Raw genomic sequence first — 22,723 nt, 5'->3', positions numbered from 1 at the left:
TCCCCAAAGAGTTTTTGCCTTGTTGATGACTCATACATGTCAAACAGCCCACTAATAGAGAATCGGATGGTAACTTCAGGTTTCCCTCTCCGCTCAATCATATGTTGATCACATTAGTGGAAAAATCAGCAGATACTGCTTTAGTGCTTAACATTTTCTACTCGTGCATTTAAGATTTCGTTAGGTTAGACTTTTCCTAAGTCCTAAGACTGCCCTCTTAACCCGTTTTTATGAGCAAATCTTTACATAGGGTCTTTTTATCCCACCAGTTACTGATACAAAGCAGTTTGATACTTGATATGTGCATTAAGCAAATCCAGCAATCCAGAAGAAAACACACATCAGTGCCAAAAGTGTGTGTGATAGCCTAGAGATTTTAAGGGATTACAGTGGGGAAAAAGGATTGATTATAGATTTAGAATGAGATTTCAGCCTGAATTACTGGGGGAAGGAGGAAAAAAATACTTGTGACACAAACGTGACATTCATTTTTTTTTTTTTTTAAAGTCGACTGAGTATAATAATTTCTTTCTTTTAGGTATTTCCCTACCAGATGCTGGCTTTTTATATCACAACTCTCTCTCAATTTTGAAATATTTTTTCGCATGCGATAGTTTAAAGCATATGTTTTATCAAATAGTAAATATGCCTTGCCATTGTACTTTTTGCTTAATGAAATTCTTATATAGATATATGCTCCTTTAAGAAAATTAAGACTTTAAAGTGAGGAACTGGGGAGTAGGGTGATTATTTTCTTACAGAAGAATTCATATTTTTGTTTAATAAAAGGATGTACACAGTTAATTCAGGTAGCAAATCTCAATAGTTATTTTTAAAACGAGGTATGTTTTATAGTCAGTGTACTGTGTATTTAATCCATTGATATATAAACTGAATAAAGTGGGGTTTGTGTAGCCAACTTTCAGCTGGCAGTGGCAACTGGAGATTGGATAGAACAGCAGCAACAATAATAATAATTTCCAAACCTGGTTTCAGCAAGTAGATTCAATTACTAAATCTCTTCTTAGCTCTACTGTAAAATGTGCAGATAAAATTTTCTCTTTGCCTGTTACCACCTTCATATGGAGTTGCTGCAAAAGAGCACAGGCATGCCCACAAAAGTGGGCCATGTGAGAAAGAAGAAGCAGGAGAATAAGTATAATCAAGGACCTGCTTAATCTACTAGCCAGGAGAGAGAGCTTCTGAACAACCGAGTGGTGAAATACTTTTATGTGTGCCTCACTCAGACTTTAACGCTTTTCAAAGTCTGTTTTGAGGACTTCATTATGCATAAGGCCACGGGGGCAGATGCCAGTCAGTTTGAAATATTGGCTGTGTAGTCTCAAGTGGAGCTCAGCTTCTACCTGGGACTAACTGTGGGTGTTTATGTGCATGTGTATATCCACATACCCTGAAAGCTACACGTCTACTGAGGTTGATTAAAATCTATAGGACAGTGGGGCTTATTAGAACTACTTTTGTCCGTCTTCCCTCCCTACAGTTTGGAATCACATTCATAATAAACCATGATAGTATTTATACATTATCTCTCATGTGTTAAGAGAAAAGAAAAAAGAATCAGGGACCATAATTCAGATAATGTATATAAGGTATGGTAATGTAATGAGGATTTGTAGAGGTTCAGTGGAGTTTGTTCATTTTAAAAAACACTGACACACTATTTGTTGAAGAAAAAAAAATAAACCCTTTGTACATAAGGGTTGACAGTTTTTATCACCACACTTGGGGATCAACTCTTTTAGCTACATATCATTCATTTTCTTCTTTTCTTAAAAAAAAAAAAAAGCTCTAGAAGCAAGCCTTCTCTCTCCTTGGTATTAAATATCCTCATTAATTCAACCTTGACAGTTACAGTTAGAAAGTTGTGACTTAATGGAACATGAGTTATTTTTACTTAACTTGCTCCCAATTACATAGTTCTTTCCCTCAGAAGTAGTGAATACAATGTGCAGATCTAAATATTACTTTAAGTCATACGAAATTGTTTTCTTAATCACAATTGTTGCCTGCCTTCATGATCTCCTGATTCACTAAAAAGTTTTAATATGTCATCATTGCCCTTTATTAATGTTCTCCCCAAGTGTTAAGGCTTTTATTAGGATCTAGCTTACATTCTGAGAGTAGGCTAACTCTTTGCCTTGAGCCCTGATACTCTTGCCTGGTAAGAGAGCTGAGTCTTGTAATGAGAAAGGATTGATGTGATAATGATTCCAAAGGGCCCCTTTATGAAGAAATTCTAAATACGCAAAATCCCATTAAACCTGTGGAAGTTCATGGGCTAGGTACATTGAAATGACATATCATTATATTGGGTATAGTGTGCTTATTATGAAGTGCAGTATAATTGAAAATTATTGGTCGTATCAACAAGAATGAAGAGCCACCACCCTCATAAATTCAGAGGTTATGGCCTAGACATTTGAGGTAGGAGTGGTAAAAATATTCTGTTTATAAATAATCAAAACTTTCAAATCTGACCCCAGAAATTGCTCCAGTAATAATCTCATCGCTAACAACTTTTAGAACTCTTAAAGTAATCATGGAAAGAGTTTCATAAAAACAATCCCTAAAGACGTGTGTTAAATGTTAATCTATTGGAAATTAAAATAGTAGTCCAGGATCCAGAGTTCCTAAAAGCTGACCATTTGATGCTTGTAATTTGGAATTCTAAAGGGAGTTGAGGCAAGAGACCTGAAGTTCTCGAAACAATTAGCCTTGTAATTTAAGGCTCACTTGGCTTTCTCCCAAAATAAAAGAATAAGCCTTCTTTTTTAACTTGTAAAATTACTTCAAATTAGCATTAAAATTTTTAAAATATCCATGGCAGGACTGAAAATTAGTGAAATAACAGGTTTCCATTAGACCCTTTTCATACAGATTTTAATTGTTTTATTCTACAAAGTAGGTGGTTTTGAAAAAATCATTCTACTTTACATTCTTCTTACCTTAATGAATGGCAGTTAGCTTCACACTGCCATGCCTGAACAGCTAGGTGGACTCCACTGGACCTCAGGACCTGAAATGAGCATATTCCTGTGGAAACCACCTAAGTCACTTGAATTTGACTTTTAAGGAAAGTTGTGTTTAAAAAAAGTTGTGGAAAACTAAGAACTATAAACTATCACTGAGAGCCAATTTTGTAGGATCAGTGAAAAGCACTTTTATACTCTTACATTAAGAAAAAAAAGTAACTGAATATGTCCTTATTTCTGTGACCTTCACAGAAAATATTGGAAGTGAAGTCTGTAGAATTAAAGGTTTGCATTTATTTTAATTTATTTGAAGGTTTGAGGAGCAATTCCTGTTACTTAAAATAGAAATAAAAAATTGTTATTCACATTTCATGTGATAGATGTGTTCTTTTATAACTACCCCTCACACACCCCCAGCACTATTTTATACATTTGAAAACTGAATTTTATATAGGATATTACTTTGTTCTTTAAGTTAGCAGTATAGTTAAAAGTACATATTACTTTACATTTATTACCTATTTTGCATTATGTTTTATACTCATTTTACATTTATATTACATACATTAATGAAGCACAGAAATCCCAGCTGTTGTCCTTATGGCAATTCTGTTCCCACATAAATGAGTTTTCTTCATTCAGACTCAAGTGTCATTTTGGGGTCCTGTGGCTTAGCCACCATGTTCCTTTGGAAAACTGTAGATCTTATCAAAATGTTTATTGAAATTATATCCAGGCTTCAGTTTCTCCTTTGTTTTATAGCCATAAAATTGCCAGTTTAAGCTTCTGTTTCTAGCATTTTGAGGAAATCCAAGTAAATTATGTTCCATCAGTAACCTCATTCACAGTTTAATAAGCTTGTATTGTATGACTTTGTTTCCTTTTTTCTAATATCCTTATCTTGCAGTTAAAGCTTTTGCTTTTTCCAGATGAAATTCTCTATACTAAAAGAGGTTAATTGACCCTTTGTTTGTTTTTCCTCCAGGCCTTTTACAAAAGAAAAATACTCGTTTCTTTATAGATGCTCTTCTTACAGTCTTACTGTGTGACTGTTCTCTGACCCCTTTCCAGGATCTATACTACACCTTTTTCTATAGCTATAAGGCCATCAGTCTAGCATATTGATCACAAATCTAGTATTTGTGCATAGTACTATTGTGGATGATTTTCATAAAGTCTGTGTATTATGATTCAGTCTGTGTACCTTGCAATTAAGATTATTTTCCTTAACCATATTAGACTTCTATCCTGCTTTTCTACTAAAAGTGCATTGTAATCTCCCAAATAATACTTAACCTAGTAAGAAAGAAAATATGACAAGTTGACTCAGGATTCCTGCTTAGCTAGCAGCACCACCTTACCTTCTGAATTGCCTTAATTACCCACCTTCACTTAGTCTGTGAGGGGTTGCTGTCAAGGACAAAAGAAGGATTGAGAAAGGGACATGGATGAAATGAAGAATCTGGTGGCATGGTGGAATCATACATTTACCCTTCCAGTGAAAATAGAATAATGGCTTTTTATTCTATTATATACACTTAACTGTGTTCATCCATCCAACAATATGATTACTCAACACTCTTGAGTGATTTTGTTTCAGGTATGGTTGCTACTCAAAATCAAGGTCTTGAGATAGGTAGGAACATAAGTGATCACAGGAAATGGTAGAGTCCATTTCCTCTTGTATAAGGAAGCCTCTCTAGGCTTCATAGAAAAAGAAAATAGAATATAAATCGAAACTGGAGAGAAAAGGTAGTCAGAGGAATTAATAAGAAAGAAGAAAGACACTTGAACAGCGTTGAAAGTAAACATTCTGAGAAAATACAGCTTTACGGATGGAACCTCGCTTATCTCTCTGGCATCATCTTGGGTTCTTCTCTTGTTCATGTCCTAGCCGAATTGGCTTTGCCTGGAATACCCGACTCCCACCCCACTGAAATTATGTTCTCATGTCACATACCCAGTTTGTAATTTTGTGTTTTAATGTATTTTTTGTTTGTTTTTCCTTTTTTTTTTTTTCTTTTTGAGATGGGGCTCATTCTTTTGCGTAGGCTGGAGTGTAGTGGTACGATCTTGGCTCACTGCAGCCTCCACCTCCCAGGCTCAAGTGATCCTCCCATCTCAGCTTCCCAAGGATCTGAGAGTATAGGTGTGCACCACAATGCCTGGCTAATTTTTGTATTTTTTGTAGACGGGGTCTCGCCGTGTTGCTCAGGCTGATCTCAAACTCGAGCTCAAGTGACCCACCCTCCTCAGCCTTCCAAAGTGCCGGATTACAGGCATGAGCTACCGTGCCCTGTAATTTTTAAAAGTCTGTTTTTTCACTAGTCCGTTAACTTCAAGTGGGCCCAAATCATACCTGTTTTGTTCTTCACTAAATCTCTAAAACTTAGTATGGGACAGGAAATACACATTTAGTGACCAAATAGTAAAGTGCTAGTAATATGTGAAAGCCCTGTGAACCTCACTTTGGGCAGATCAGAGGGCCCATGTCAGAGTTAGTAGGCTGGAAAGTAAATCAATCTGTCGAAGGTCTTCTGACCCAGGTTAAGGATTTTGTGTGTGGGTGAGAGAGAAGTGGAGCATTTATGTGTGTGAAGAGGCTGGGGGCATCATTGGAAATTTTGAACAGAGAAAAGACTTACTTGAAGCAGTATTTTGAGATGACTGACTTGGTTTTATTTAGCATATAGTAGGCCAGTGAGAATAGAGAGAGACTGAATCAGTTAGGAGCCCTTGTAATAATGAAGTTATGAAGGACTAAAAGCCTGCTCTAAAATGGTATAAATTAGACTAGAAAGAAGAAATTGATCCAGGAAAAACCGCAATGGAAGAGTTTAAAGTGATTAAGGATGACAATGACCTAGGGAAAACAAGGGAAACTAGTCAGAGATAATTTTGAATGTTCTTGCTAGATAATGTTAAGGGAGACAACACCACCACCAAGATAGAAACTTTTATCTACAGTATGACCTCAACTGTATAAAGTTGTGTATTGAAAAAAGTAGATATAGATACATCAACATATAGACAATCATTGCTTTGGGTGGTGGGATTATGGATAATTGTCTTTTTGTTTTCCTTTCTCTTGAATTTAGAACATTTTCTCAATGAGCACCTATGAGAAAATGACACACAAAAAAGTCTGATTTCAAGTATTTTGGCCTAGTTTCCTGGTTCTACCTTTCACAGCAAAAGGAGTCAAGTGTGTGTTTGGAGTTGAGCTTGGGGAGAGCTAAATTTAAAGGTTAGGGATCATCTGCATAGTGTAGGAATAGTTGGATTCCTAGGGGCAAATTATCACAGGAGGGCAACTGGAGAGGCAGTTTGTCTGGAAACCTGATGTTTCCTCTGAATCTCGGTTGATTTTGCCTCCAGATCTTCCAAACTGGAAAATCCCAATCATTTTGTAACTGTGCCTCATCTTCACTACAAGCATCTGTGTTTCCTCCTGCTTCTTAGCTTCTTAGCTTGGTCTTGATTCTATGCTTTCTTCTCCTTTCTCCTTAAATTGAGATTGTATTCTTCAAGTCACTGGCTTGCTTATACTTAAAATAATTTTGAAAACTAAAGACTACCCTAACATTCTCATATGCTACGTTACTTGCCAATATCTTACAGCAGGTAAGTGACAGAACTGGGATTAGGCTCTGGCCCTAGAGACTCTAAGCACCTTTTAAAAAGACAACAAGCACCTTTTAAAAACACTGGAAACATGAAATTGTTGCTTTCTGTCATTATTTTTTAACCTTAACCTGTTGTTTCCAATCCTTTTCCCCCAAATAACGTTACCATAAATGTTCACTGGAAAGTCTTTCATTACTCAACTTAACATGCATGCCTACAATGAAAATTAATAAAATATCTAGAAATAGAAATTTTATTTTAAAATTGTTATCACAGTGATAAAATCCAAGCAATATAAATATTACAAATTTTAAAATTTGTTAAACATAAAGTGGATTTTTGTTAGAAATGTATCTGTCAGTGAAATAGATGGGACTATAAATTTTTTTCTTCTCAGATTAGTTCATGTATCCATGGATGAATAGTACTTATTACAAAAAGGAGAAAAGGCACACTACCAGTTCTATTCCCAGTTTTCATTTCTACAGATGTAACTGCTGAGACATTGGTTCACGTGAATACATGGGACTAGGAGGTTTGTTATCACATTGTCATTCATTTCTTAGAAGTCATTTCAAGTTATATGCCAAAAATTACACAGCACTTGATTCGTTTGCTAAAAGCGAAGAAATTGAAACCATCCTATGTATTACTCGGATATTGCTACAGTCATTTCTTTTTCAATTTATGGAAAAGGGCATTAAATTATATCAAATAATGATTTATAATTTTTTTTTGGCTAGATACAGGGTTTCGCTCTGTTGGCCAGGCTGGTCTCAAACTGCTGGCCTCAAGTGATCTGTCCTCCTAGGCCTCCCAAAGTACTGGGATTACAAGCATGAGCCACCAGGCCCTATACAATTAATTGTTAGTCTTCAGTTTAGAGGCATGTTGTTTATCCATGTATACACAGAAAAGATTCAGAAAATAAAAATACTGTATTAGTTTTTAATTCAAATAACTTCTGCAATTTTTTTTAACAAAATGCTTTTATCTTACTGTTGCAGACTCAGCTATCTTAATTGAAGAAAATTTCCACCAGGTAGCCTAATTGGCACATCCAGTGATCATGGTCAAATGGTCATATTTGATCAATGAGGCTGATAAATCTGACTTAATTTTTATTAGAAAAAGCTGAGTTCACATTTCAGTTCAAATAAATGCACTTTGAGAAAACTTATTTTAAAAAAACCATATCAATGAGTTATGGAATGCATCTTTTATGATACATTACTGAAACAGTCCAGAATAAAATGTGGTGCTAGTAAAATTTATTTATTCAGCTTATAATAGACATGATATTTCTCATTACTTAATTAGTAATTATGTACTATAATATATAACTTATTTATGAAATGAGAAGTATGTTAGAAGTCATATCACTTTGATAAATATGGTTCCATGTGTATCACACAATTTAGTGTGGACTTTAGTAAAAAAATTAGGTAAGAGTAGTATATAAAAATATTTATCAATTTTGCTAGGTATCATGATCAGACTGTTTTTATATGCTTAATGAAAGAGGAATTTACATACTTGCTAAAAATTAAGTGCTTTGACATTTGGATTATAATTCTGTTATTTTTATTAGCGGTATGTAGAAGGTATTCAAAATCTTTTAAGATGAAAATGATGATTAATGATAAATATGTTGATATTATTTGATTATGTAGGTTATAACTACCTTACTAAATGATAAACATTGTTTCTGAAAGAAATTAGGTAAAATTTCTATGTATACCTTTTATTCAGTGTATTCTACAAATTTTGTAGGGACAGGAAGATACTCAAACTAAATTTAAAAGAGTAGGCATCCCTTAATTTGCTTAGGGGCTTTTCTTCCCATGTGATGACACCTCCTAGGGATGAATGAGAGTTGAGGATAGTTGAAAAGAATATCTTAGCTTTGGATATGTGGGGTTCGAGGAGGGAGACTATTTTCACCGTTGGACACTCATGCTTTGCTCCCATAGGATGCTTTCTAAAGAGCAACACATTATTAAAATAGACAAGAATGTAAGAAGAGAGTTCATTATCATTGCCCATTTTATATGATGTCTGAATTCTGAACATTCCAGCATAGTCCTAAATCCTGTATCAGATCTAGCTACACTTTACTCATCTGTGTATAGTCAGGGAAATATGAGGCTTTATTAGTTGTTTTTTTGTTTGTTTGTTTTTTGAGACAGGGTCTTACTGTGTTGCTCAGGCTGGAGTGTAGTGGCTCAATCACGGCTCACTGCAGCTTTGACCTCCATGGGCTCAAGTGATCCTCCCATCTCAGCCTCCCGAGCAGCTGGGACGACAGGCATGTGCCACCATGCTAAGCTAATTTTTGTATTTTTTTTGTAGAGTTGGAGTTTCACCATGTTGCCCAGGCTGGTCTCGAACTCCTAGGCTCAAACAATCCACCTGCTTCAGCTTCCCAAAGTGCTGGAATTACAGGTGTGGGCCACCACAGCTGGCCTATTAATTCTTTTAATAATCAAATTGTGAATTATTTTAGCACTCAGAAGAGTTTTACACCCTGGGCAAGTGTACCGTGTAGAATATAAGCCAGGGTATATACCTTTATTTTGTAAAGAAGGAAGGGTACAATTTTGAGAAGAGAAACAAGAATGGATAGTCCTCACGTACAGTTCCGTGAACTGCAAGATCTGGAAATTGGGTCCCTGTGTTTGCATACCTCATGGAAGGCCATTTTATATCCCGAGCTTAGGCATACTGTAATGAGAAATCCACTGAATTAAGTCATGTCCCAGTGGAGTAATGCAAAAATGCCCTGCTCTCTTCACTTGGCTCTAAGCTGTCCCTGCCCCTGTTTCTGTCTTTAATTTTCTTTGTGGTATGTGAGTGGGGCATATGTGTCATAATCATCTAGGGCAATTGTCAAAGGCTGTGATTTTTTTTTTTTTTTTTTTTTTGAGGCGAAGTTTCGCTCTTGTTGCCCAGGCTGTTGTGCAATGGCGCAGTCTCAGCTCACTGCCACCTCCACCTCCTGGGTTCAAGAGAGTCTCCTATCTCAGACTCCTGAGTAGCTGGGATTACAGGTGCCCACCACCATGCCTGGCTAATTTTTATGTTTTTAGTAGAGATGTGGTTTCACTATATTGGCCAGACCAGTCACGAACTCCTTACTTCTTGGTGATCCCAAAGTGTCAGACCTCCCAAAGTGCTGGGCCTCCCAAAGTGCTGGGATTACAGGGATGAGCCACCATGCCCGGCCACAATTTTCAAAGTTAAAACAACCCTCTTACTTCTGAACTTTTCTACGTTAATGGGTTATGGCTTTGTGGCCAAGGTTCATCCAGTACCTTCACCAGCCACTGTTCCTGCTGGACAGATGTCATGTCTCCCATGTGACAACTATTGCTTAAATTAAACTACTGCACTCTTACCAGAATTTTACATCTAAAACTAAAAATAATTTTTATCTTTTAATCTTTTGCTGTTCAGAGATGGAGTCTCATTCTGTCTCCCAGGCTGGAGTATAGCGCAGGATCATAGCTCACTGCAGCCTGGAATTCCTGGGCTCAAGTGATCCTCCTGTCTCTGTTGCCTCAAGTAGCTGGGACTATAGGCTTGCACTGCCATACTTGTCCTTGCCTGACTCATTAATTTTTTTTTTTTGGGACATGGTTTCACTGTGTTGTCCAGGTGGATCTCCAATTCCTATCTTCAAGTGATCCTCCCATCTCAGCCTCCCAAAGCACTGAGATTTCAGGCATGAACCACCACACCTACCCATTTTCCTCTTATAAAATGTTTAATACTTTCCTAATCCTATTAACAAGAAATAAAATTACAAGCTTTCCACAGGTCTTTGCCTTTACAAATAAAGCTCCTTACTTACAGTCTGCTAATATGATCTTTTTGGACTAATTTCCAACTATTTTGCTGCAAGTGTTACATTCTTTAGATAGTCAGGTCCCTAACACATACCCATTAATTCAGTGATTCTCAAAGTATCATCCTGGCCAGTAGCATCAACGTCTTCTGGAGACTTGTTAGAAATGCAGATTCTTGATGCCCAGACCCAGTGAATCAGGAACTCTGGGGGAGGTGGCCCAGCAGTCTGTTTTAACAGGCCCTCCACTTGATTCTGATGCACACAATGAGTGAGAATCACTGCCTTAGTTCCGTCTAACTACAGTACTCTCCTCCTTCTTTCTTGCCTGCTGACTTCCAAGTTAGGAGACTGCGTTCCCGGCAGCATTGCCCTCTCTTCTGTGTCCCACAGTACTTGGTCAAATCTTTTTTATAGCATTTATATTGCCTACGTCTGTCTGCTTTTGAAGGTGGAGGCCACAACATAAATTACTTTTGTATCTGCATACAGCACGTACTTCAGAGATAAGTTAATAGGTGCTGGTGAATAAATGAATGTATGCATGAATGAAGGAGGAGAGCATTTTAGGAGGAGCAGTGATCAATAAGGTCAGCTGCTATGGAGAGATTGTGGAGAATAATGAAGGAAAAAAGCTGTTGGATTTCACAGAAAGGCAGGTGTTGGTGACCTTTGAAATGCTTGCTTCAGCAGAGTGATGGGCAAGTAGCCCAGATTGCTGGTAGTTAGGGACTTCCAACATGATGAGGACTTCCAGGTTTCATATTGACTATTTATTCAAACATGTAGTGAAAACAGAAATTTCTTGAGTGAATTTGCTGAGTGACCTTAGGCCAGTTACCTAACCTGATTGAGGCCATGATCTCAGAATAAGCGGTAATAATAATACTGTGTTTGTATGCTTTTTAATTGAAGGATGAAAAGAGCTAATAGTGAGCCTCTAGAACAGGGATGTCCAATCTTTTGGCTTCCCTGGGCCATAGTGGAAGAAGAAGAATAGACTTGGGCCACACATAGAATACACTAACACACTGACGATAGCTGATAAGCTAAAAATAAATGGCAAAAAAATCTCATTTAAGAAAGTTTATGAATTTGTGTTGGGCCGCGTTCAAAGCCGTCCTCGGCCACATGTGGCCCGTGGGCCACGGTTTGGACAAAGTTGCTCTAGAATGATGCCTGATACATAGTTGTCACTTAAAGGGTTATTTTCTTTACACTCTTCCTCACCATTATTTTTCCTTATTAATGCTGTTGAAGGCATTCTTCACTCTTTGTAAATTCGTATAAGATGTGAAATTGTGTGTGTGTATGTGTTTTTTTTGAGACGGAGTCTTGCTCTGTCACCCAGGCTGGAGTGCAGAGGCACAATCTCGGCTCACAGCAAGCTCCACCTCCCGGGTTCATGCCATTCTCCTGCCTGAGCCTCTCAAGTAGCTGGGACTACAGGCAGCTGCCACGATGCTCGACTAATTTTTTGTATTTTTAGTAGAGACAGGGTTTCACCATGTTAGCCAGAATGGTCTCGATCTCCTGACCTCGTGATCTGCCTGCCTCGGCCTCCCAGAGTGCTGGGATTACAGGTGTGAGCCACCGTGCCCAGCTGTTAAATTGTTTAGAATACTCTTTATTCCATTCATTGCAGAAAGTGTGAATTGCATTCAGCCTGGAACTAACATACTTTTAGTTGAACACTGACTACTACTTTGAAATTACTTTTTTTTTTTTTTGAGACAGAGTCTCACTCTGTCACCCAGGCTGGAGTGCAATGGCACAATCTCATCTCACTGCAACCTCTGCCTCCCAAGTTCAAGCGATTCTCTTGCCTCAGCCGCCCAAGTAGCTGGGACTACAGGTGCACGCTACCATGCCTGGCCAATTTTTGTATTTTTAGTAGAGACGAGGTTTCGCCACATTGGCCAGGTTGGTCTCCAACTCCTGAACTTGTGATCCACCCAACTCGGCCTCCCAAAGTCCTGGGATTACAGGCGTGAGCCACCACACCTGACCTTGAAATTACTTTTTAATCAGCTAGAAAAGTACCTCAAAGGGTAGTTGTAATAGAACTCTTTTAGTTCCAACTTACAGAATGTGACTTCAAGTAGACAGTGAGAAAAAGGTAGAGGGGAAAGGGAGAGGTAGTGGAGGGACAAGGAGAGACAGATTTTGTTCGCTCATGTAACAGAAAATTCCAGGGACAGTACCAACCTCAAAGCACTGCCAAATCTTCTGAATCAAACAATGTTATCAGTACTAGATATTTGTCAGATCCTCTTGCAGCCTAGCTCGTCTCCATATGATTTGCATTCTCAAGCATATTCATTAGCTACAAAGTTAGAGGAAAGAGAAGAAATTCCCAGTAGTTCTAAGTAAATTCCTGGATTCAACCTCACTGTCAAGACTTAGGTCACTTACCTATTCTTGAACCAGTTGTTATGGTCAGGGTGCTGGAGCAGACTGGTTTTCTAGGCCTGGCTAAGGAATATTCAGTCTGTGAAATACTGGTATTGGCCAGGTATGGTAGCTTATGCCTGTAATCCCAACACTTTGGGAGGCTGAGGCAGGTGGATCACTTGAGCCCAGAAGTTCGAGACCAGGCTGAACAACATGGGGGAACCCCATCTCTACAAAAAAAAATACAGAAAAATTATCTGGGTATGGTGCCATGCACCTCTAGTCCTAGCTACTTGGTAGATGGAGTCCCCGGAGGTGGAGGCTGTGGGGAGCTGTGATCATGCCACTGCACTTCAGCCTGGGTCATAGAGTTAGAACCTGTCTCAAAATAAGATAAAATAAGATAAAATAAAATAAAATAAAATAAAATAAAATAAAATAAAGACTGGTGTTGAGTGTAAGGGACAAGTTCCCAAAAGGAAATGTAGCTTCTATTACCAGAATGAAGGGGAGTGGACACAAATCAGGCAAAAAAATTGATATCAACTCACTATAAAGAAAAGGGCTTTTCAAACTGTACTTCCAAGGTTCGGCCCACTGAGATACTTAAGCAAGTTGAGAAAAAAGGAGTAATACATGATTGGACATTCTGTAATCTGTGATTACTCCAGCTTCACCTAGAACAGCTTCACTTTTATATATTTTGTATGTGCAACTTCTGGTTAGATTTCATTTGAATCTTTTTTTTTTTTTTTCTGTGATGGAGTCTCACTCTGTTGCCCAGGCTGGAGTCCAGTGATGTGATCTCGGCTCACTGCAACCTCTGCCTCCTGGGTTCATGTGATTGTCTTGCCTCAGCCTTCCAAGTAGCTGGGACAACAGGCATGTGCCACCACGCCGGGCTAATTTTTGGTTTTTTAGTAGAGATGGGGTTTCCCCATGTTGGCCAGGCTGGTCTCAAACTCCTGACCTTGGGTGATCCACATACCTCAACTTCCCAAAGTGCTGGATTACAGGCGTGAGCCACGGTGCCTGGCCTGAAAATGAATCTTGACAATACCATTGGTATAGGACAAATTAGCAATTGGTTAGGCCCATAAAATTCATTAAAGTAGGTGCCGTCTTTTCCCACTCCATCCTGATGAACAAGTTCTTGACCTACATTTTCTACAGTGCCATTGGCCTAACTCATATTCCTAACCCTGCAAGATCCAGACCTGTCTCCTCCACAGTTAGATATATGAAGATCATGAAATTAGGCAGCAGTCCAGTTCTCACCTTACAGATTTTATGACAATTAAAATATCATCACGTATCATAGTTCCAGGGGCACTTCCCCAAAAGTTGTCACAACTTGGTGACTCAATATGATCTAGTAATTGTAAAGCAGAAAATTTTGATATATTCAAGAAATTTGGCAGATCATAATCTTTGATGATATGTTTATGCTGAAGTTTGCAAGCTAGGCAGTTTAATTTTTTCTGAGACGGAGTCTTGCTCTGTCGCCAGGCTGGAGTGCAGTGGCGTGATCTTGGCTCATTGCAACCTCCGCCTCCCGGCTTCAAGCGATTCTCCTGCCTCAGCCTCCCAAGTAGCTGGGACTACGGTGCGTGCCACCACGCCCAGCTAATTTTTGTATTTTTAGTAGAAACGGGGTTTCACCATATTGGCCAGGATGGTCTCGATCTCTTGACCTCGTGATCCACCCACCTTGGCCTCCCAAAGTGCTGGGATTATGGGTGTGAGCCACCATGCCCGGCCTAGTTTAGTATTTTTTAAGTCTTCATCTGTGGCTCATCTCCTAGGTAACTGCTTCCTAAACCACACTCTTAGAGCTTTTTTGTGATCTACTTTTGACTTCCATTAAATATCTAATCCACCTTTTCATCATCATCAGGGCCCAAACAAAGCTGGTGAGGTGTCTGTTTGTGTAAATAAAGTTTGTTTGTTTGTTGGTTTGTTTTTGGAGACAGGGTCGTACTCTTCTACCCAGGCTGAAGTACAGTGGCACAATCATTGCTCCACTGCAGCCTTGACCCTCAGGGCCCAAGCAGTCCTCCCACCTCAGCCTCCCAAGTAGCTGAGACTACCAGTATGCCTGGCTAATTTTTTATTTTTTTGTAGAGACAGGGTTTCACTGTGTTGCCTAAGCTGATCTCAAACTCTAGGGCTCAGGTAATTCTCCTGCCTTGGCCTCCCAAAGTGCTGAGATTACAGGTGTGAGCCACTGCACCTGGCCTAAATAAAGTTTTATTAGAACACTGACACACCTAATAGTTTAAGTCTTATCTATGTATGGCTGTTTTCTTGCTATAACAGCAGAGGTGAATAGGTGTGAAAGACAACGCATAACCCATAAACCTAAAATATTTACCATCTGGCCATTACAGAATAAGTTGTTGACCTTTGCTGTATATTTATGTGGTTTATAACAGTTTTTCTACTTTTTTCTCTTTTTTTTTGAGACACGTCTCACTTCTGTTGCCCAGGCTGGAGTGCAGTGATATAATCATGGTTCACTGCAACCTGGATCGCCCCTGGGCTCAGGGGATCTTCCTACCCCAACCTCCCGAGTATCTGGTACCACAGGTGTATGCCACCATGCCCAGCTAATTTTTCCGCTTTTTGTAGAGGTGGAGGTTTTACCCAGGCTGGTCTTGAACTCTTGGCTTAGGCAATCTGCTGTCTCGCCTCCCAAAGTGCTGGAATTACAGGTGTGAGCCACCTTGCCCAGCTGTATTCTTCCTTACTGACATACGGTATACTTATGAAGAAGAATCAACTAGTGTCCTTATAATATCCTCAATCTCAGGTGTTCTCGAAAGCATATCTAGGGAAATATTTTTGTTCTATCTGTGTTCTTTTAATTCTCTGACGATTCTTTCTTTTCTTCTGTACCCTTAACAGTTTAGTCCTCTGCATCTTTAAAACAACCAACTTTGGCCAGGTGAGGTGGTTCATGCCTGTAATCCCAGCACTCTGGGTTGCTGAGGCAGGCAGATCACAAGGTCAGGAGATCAAGACCATTCTGGCTAACACGGGGAAACCCCGTCTCTACTAAAAATACAAAAGAAAAAAAAAAAATTAGCCAGGCGTGATGGCGGGCCCCTGTAGTCCCAGCTAGTCGGGAGGCTGAGGCAGGAGAATGGCATGAAACCAGGAGGCGGAGCTTGCAGTGAGCTGAGATTGTGCCACTGTACTCCAGCCTGGGCGACAGAGCAAGACTCCGTCTTAAAAAATAAATAAAAAATAAAATAACCAACCTTTTTTAATGAGTGGGAGGGAGAGAGATTATGGTTTTTTTCACATACAGTTTGAACGCATTTGCACACACACCTGCATGTACTTAATGCAGAGATGCAAGGTGCCAAGTACACACACAAAGATCAGGATTTTGTGTCGTTTTATTTCCTTTCTGCTGACTCCTGTCAGTTTCATATTTGCTGTTGTCATAGAAGTCTGTTTTGTAAAGAACTGTCTGATATGGTTGAGGAGAGCTGATGAAGGGAAATGGAGGAGGTGCAGATCTCCCCTGATCTGGTCACTGGATTCTGTAAGCAGAGCAGCCACTCATCAGGAGGCTGAGTAGTTAAGCTGTACTTGAAGAAGAACAGGGATAGTAATACCCCATTCCTGCCGTTTTGCAGTCTAAATGCCCTGTGGAGTGAGAGAAAACTTCAGTCCCTAGGCTTGTGAATCCCTTATCTTTCCCAAATGTTAAATTAATTTTTAAGGCTATTTATTCAAAGTCGACTTAACCACTAGAATAGGGAAGATCAGACAAATCAGCTGCAAGAAATGAAGTATGAGAAAACCTTAACTCTCTGACAAAGTATTCCTGGGAGTAAATGTGTTGAATGAAGCCAGCGGGTAAATGATAAGGGCCTTTACACTGTGGATGTAAGAAAGCAATTTATCAAGAGTACATGAACTCTCTAGTGACCACAAGTCAGGAGGAAATGAGAGTGGAGGAGGAGCCCTGAAAAAATACATGTGAAATACTAAAAAATCTGTGTGCACGCACTTTTAAATTCCTCCATTATTATGCAGTAATATTGGTGTAGTAAAATAGGAGTTGCTGAGAATGCACATGCAGTGTAGCCCATACCGTTAGGGATAAGGTGTTAGGAAAAGCAGCTGAGAAAGGCCACACAGTAGTTTAGAATTTGCAGAAACCTTAGGTACATAACTTAGGTGTACTTATGACTTGAGCCTAGATGTTGGCTGATACCCATTTGCCTGACTCATGAGGTTAGATGACCATCCTTCAGGCTCATGTGTTCATCTTGTTTAATTCCTCAATGGGCATATGCATATAATTCTGACAGTTCTGAGAGCCTTTTGTGTTCTCTTAAGGAGTTTAGAGTGCCTCTCACTCATTATCTGACTAATCTTTGCAGCAGCTCTGTAAGCCCTACAGATAAGACAGTGTTATTGTTTGAGAAACTGAGGCAAAATGTAATGATATTATCAGCAACAGGGTGTTGCAGTAACTCAGATATGGATGGGGACTAGAATTTATGACCTTATTTTGGCATTTAGTTCTACAGAAGAGATAGTGTTTTCTTAAATTTGAGGAGAAAAAGCACCCAATTGTTGAAATTTCCATTGTATTGAAAGTGTTGACTCTGAGAATGGTCATCCTCAGCTTTTTCTACTGAGATAACACAGCTAAGATACACCAGAAATTCCCACATATTGTCTTGTCATTTGTTTCCATTTTCATCTGTACCCTTAGAGCTATTAACAAAGTGACTTATTTCTTTCTTTTTAAAATTATGACTTTAATTTTCTTTCCTTTTTATCCTGAATAAGTTTCAGAAAACATGCCAGTGAACACAAAAGCTATCTAACAGGTGACTAACGAGAGAAATTGGGAGAACTAGGTTTTTGGATAACCCACTATAGCTAATATGACTTGACTTAAATTACTAACCCTCCACACAGATGTCAGCTTTCCTTATTTCCTCCAAATTAGGTCTTTTACCCCTATCGTCTAAAGAACACTCTCTTCCTCCTCAAACCATTTAGGTATTATAACGGGTGAATGTTATTCAGAAAAGTGGTATTAATTGAGCCTCCCCGTATGGCATGAGTTAGGAATTGTTTTGTTTTGTTTTGGTAGGGGTGGGGACACTATCGTAACTTGAGTTGAACCACAGTTCACTTAACAAATCAATGAGGTTTTTAGCACCAGCCACGGTCATTTAAAAACATCCTCAGTGGCTCCTTATCTTAAAGTTGAATGTATTTTGTATTTGTTGTTGCCTGCAATTTATAAACACATCCAATTTAAAAAAGAAGAAAGAAAAGGGGTAAAACAGAAAGGAGATGTCAGAGAACTATTTTCTTTGCAGGATCTTGCTTAAACACATATGGCGAACATTCATGTGTAGAAATGGAGCCCTGGTAACTTCCAGCGATATTTCTAACTCCTATTCTCTTTTTATCTCTTTATTCCCAACACCCCGATCTCTGGAACTTTGGCGGGACCACCACAGCCTTGGATAAACTCAGCACGCAGCACCTGTACCACCCCACCCAAGTGGAGATTGTGCAGTCCAACGTCGTGTTTGACATCAGCAGCCTGATGCTGTATGGAACACAAGCGGTGCCTGTGCGGCTAAAGATCCTGCTGGACCGTCTCTTCAGCGTCCTGAAGCAAGAGGAGGTGCTGCACATACTGCACGGCCTTGGCTGGACTCTGCGGGACTATGTCCGAGGATACATCCTTCAGGTAGGGGGAGGACTTGAACACCGCCGGTGTCCAGGGCCGGCTCTGGGTGGGGAAGGGTGAGAACCCTTGGCAAACCTCACAGGAAGGGCTGCACACCCTCCTCTGGTTAAAGTGGTCATTTCAGCAGGCTTGTCTGGGAAGGGGAAAGAAGGAGAGAGACAAAGCAGGCCACCATCGGACCTCAGGGTGTATTAGAAGGAAAACATGGCCTCTTGACTCGCGTTACCTTTGTTTGCACCTTTTTGAATTCAACTCTTTCTCTACAACATGGGTCTTCTGCTTCTCCAACAAGTCTTATTATAGCCCTATTAAAAAGGAGGGCCCTTTGAGGCGGGTGATGGGTGTGTGAAAATCTGAGATTACCCTGCACTTGGGTTTATTAGGGCTGTTTCTCATACTCAGTTTGCAGGTATGGTGTTTTTCTTGGTAGTCTTTGTAACTAAAGGCACACATTTTACTATTTATTGTTTTTACAGCCAAATCAAAGGTATAACTATAATCCATATAAACTTATATAACCAGTAAATCCTCACATCATAGCCTTCAGATTTCTGCATTCTGAAACATACAGACATGGTTTTAGATTTGGTCTTTGCAGAACCTGTTCTTCCAGCCTTGAGTGTCCCTTTGTATCAATGGCACTTCTGACCTGGTTAAGGGCTTTAAGAGTTTTCTGGGAGGCCCACAGCCTTCATGCACCCCCATCTCCCACCCCTCCCTTTCTTCATCTCATTTTTGCAATGTGTCATGTGTCATTTGCATTGTATACTTTGCCTCTGAAATGTGTTTATGGCTATCTGTCTTCCTACAACCCTTGAGGGGTCAGTGTTGAGAGCAGCATTTTGGGAGACCCCAGGATCCAAAGAGGCTACACTGGATGATGAAGAAATACCCCTCCCGCCGAAGGAGATCTCAATTGGAGAAGGTAGAATCTGAAGCAGTTTTTCAAATTTCCCATGAGGATAATACCAGGAGACATGACCCCTTCAAAAACAACTGGTTTTGGCTGTGCCAGCTTTGTGTAGTGCTAGAGATATCTCCACTGTTTATTCCCTGAGCTACTGTGTGTTACATGAAGGGCACTGGCTGCCAGCTTGGCATGTGAGGGGTGGGGAGTCTCAGTCTACCTCTCTCTTTAACCTGACGTCAGTACACACAGATTCTTGTCATTTTCCTGTGTGGTACCTCCAGCTGTTAGCTGTGATAGGAGAGCAGTGGAAGGATAGAGAGTAGAAGTAGGGAAAGGTAAGGGAGGTGGAATAACCTGTCTGCTCTCAGAATAGGATGGCATCTTAATTTAGTGTGCCTCTCAACTGGGAAGACACAGAAAATTTGGCCCTCAAAAGATGAGATGATGGTGATAATACTAGCAATTGTATATTATATTTTCAGTTTATAGAGCATGTTTACAAGCATCTCATTTGACTCAAGATGGGGACATTTCAGTGGGTTAAAGTAGGAAGGTAAGTTTTGGACGGTCAGGGAACATGAGGGGGAACAAGGTCTAGGAGGAAGGGGCCAGGAAAAATAAGGAACTGGTTTCACAATCCCTGCGTATACTGGCCCCAAGATGTATACAGTGCTACATCTTTCTACAATCATTTCCACAACATGATTATTAATATCTGTTTTGAATGGATTTTACCCTGCACAAAGAGAAAAACCTCTTACAGTTGTTTGTATGGAACTGTTTGCTTGGCTAACAGTCCTTTCTTTATTCCAAACCAATAAGTGTTTTGCCCCAATCTGGTACCTTCTTTATTACCTCCCCTATGTTCCTTATACTTCTGTCATTCATATTATATTTCAGTTTCATATGCATTTGTTGCCTAAGATATTTACACCTGTATACCTATGCAGAGACACAAGCATATACATTGTATCTTTCTGTCCAAATAGGTATGTGTAGGGCTATGCTGATTTGCCATTTTAACAAAGTTCAGGTAGCACTTTGATGGCAGTAAATATAAAGCCTGATAATGTTTTTGTGTTATGGTCCTATTGTCCTGCCTTGGCCAGTGCCTGTTTTTTATTTTACTTGAAATAATTATTTGGATGTTAGTTTTTCCCCAACTTGTGAACATATCTCTAATGCAAGTATAAATAATGTAAATGTACTCTGTATTTCTTTTTATATGAGGGCCCAGTATTTAGCAGGGGTGTCAAATCTTTTGGCTTCCTGGGCCACATTGGAAGAAGAATTGTTTTGGGCCACACATAAAATATACTAACACTAACAACAGCTGATGAGCTAAAAAAAAAAAAAAAAAAAGTCTCATAATGTTTTAAGAAGGTTTACAAATTTGTGTTGGCCACATTTAGAGCCTTCCTGAGCCACATGCAGCCCGTGGGCGGTGGATTGGACAAGCTTGATTTAAAGATACAAAATTGTAAGAGAAATTAAGTTTGAGAGGAAAATTCAGTAAAACCAGGAACTAAAATTTATAAATCCCTTATTTTAGGGTGCAATATTGCATATAGAGAACATTTTCATTTATTGTAATACTTCAATTATAATTAATTTGTATTATTTTAATATAGATTTTGACAGTTTCAAATTTAATATAATGTTTCTCCAATCAGAGTCTAAAATTGACATTTTGAGAAAACTATAGATGATTTTTACATTGGAGGAGTTCTAGGTTTAGTTTCTGTCTTGTTTTATTGGTAGAATTGATATAATATAGATTTTATTTAAATGATGGTTTTTGTTATTCAGCATTTATAATCTACTTGTTCTTTGTTAAAACAGTTCTCGGTTTGGAAAAAAAGCAAATGGTTCCAGAACACCAAAACTGTTATCACTTATGTAGTGAGAAAATGCTTGTTTTGTTAAGAAAAAAAGAGAGAGACTGTAAAAGTAAACCCTTTTCTTCTAAAGTAATTTTGATAATTGGCCAATATTTTAAAGATTGTATGTGGTAATGATAAGGTGTGCACAAGTTACTTTGAATATAATTGTATATGGCATTTTTGTAAAAGTAGGCTGTAAAATGTGTGTCCGAAGGCTGTAGAACCCCATAATGCACTATTAGTGTACAAGTCATTTTATCTGGCTAAAACTCAATTGTCTTGTAGCCCTCAAGGCATCAATTTTAGCATTATTGCTCTCAACAACAGTATATTGAATATTATGTCAGTTAAAGGAGAATAATTATCAAGGCAGGTTAGGGTGGCTGTTAGTCTTACCACATATTGACTTGGTTAGCAGTTGGCTATAGATTGTGTTCCTGGGCAAATGAAGATGTACGGTAAGTTGAACTAGTCAAGCCAGGATATTAATTTAACTCTCTGTGGGACCAAGCCTGCATCCTTTATGTGTACACAGCTACTCCTGCCTTCTGAGATACCTTTGAATGTGGAAGAATGACAGTTGTCTGATCTGATTTTGAATTTTTGGATGTAGGCGGAAGGGGGGAGCGGAACTTTCAAAACTGTGGTTTATGAAGAGGTTATTATTAGAAAAAAGGAGATGATAGTGATGCTACAGATACATTTAAAAGGCTGGCACATTGACCAATGATCCTGTACTTTTTTTATAAAATTAATTTTCAGCTATGTGAGTATCTGTATAATTCACAAGGTAGTCAGTTGAGTATAAAATGCATTACATAACTTGGACTACAACTACTTAAGAAGTCAGATAATATATAAAGAACTCAATATTCTCCTGTGTACTTACTAAAAGTACAGAAAAGGTAAGTTAGCTCTTAAGCATTTTCCAGAAAACAACAAAAATGGGAATATGCAATTAGATGCTAAAATCTAAATACAAGGGAGAATATGATGTTTTTTTCTACTACTAAAGAATAATTCTGGCCAGGGGTGGTGGGGTCATGCCTGAAATCCCAGCACTTTCGGAGGCCGAGGCAGGCGGATCATTTGAGGTCAGGAGTTTGAGACCAGCCTGGCTAATATGGTGAAACCCTGTCTCTACTAAAACACAAAAATTAGCCGGGTATGGTGGCACGTCCCTGTTAACCCAGCTACTTGGGAAGCTGAGGCAGGAGAATTGCTTGAACCTGGGAAGCAGAGGTTGCAGTGAGCCAAGATTGTACCTTTGCACTCCAGCCTGGGCATTGCGGCGAGACTCCATCTCAAAAAAAAAAAAAAAAAAAAGAAGAA

At 39.1% G+C, this 22,723-nt stretch overlaps 1 protein-coding gene across 1 annotated transcript in view; it reads left to right on the top strand.

The window, feature by feature from the left end:
• Nucleotides 1-22,723, top strand: part of LOC108541016 (zinc finger protein basonuclin-2-like) — a 447,341-nt gene that overhangs the window by 312,674 nt on the left and 111,944 nt on the right. The window contains 1 exon segment of the mRNA XM_017890445.1: nucleotides 18,363-18,598. Coding sequence (XP_017745934.1) covers nucleotides 18,363-18,598 — 236 coding nt within the window.

The sequence above is a fragment of the Rhinopithecus bieti genome, unplaced genomic scaffold, assembly GCF_001698545.2.
Source record: "Rhinopithecus bieti isolate Rb0 unplaced genomic scaffold, ASM169854v2 scaffold_71, whole genome shotgun sequence".
Taxonomy (NCBI): Eukaryota; Metazoa; Chordata; class Mammalia; order Primates; family Cercopithecidae; genus Rhinopithecus; species Rhinopithecus bieti.
This window is presented reverse-complemented; position numbering and strand designations above follow the sequence as displayed.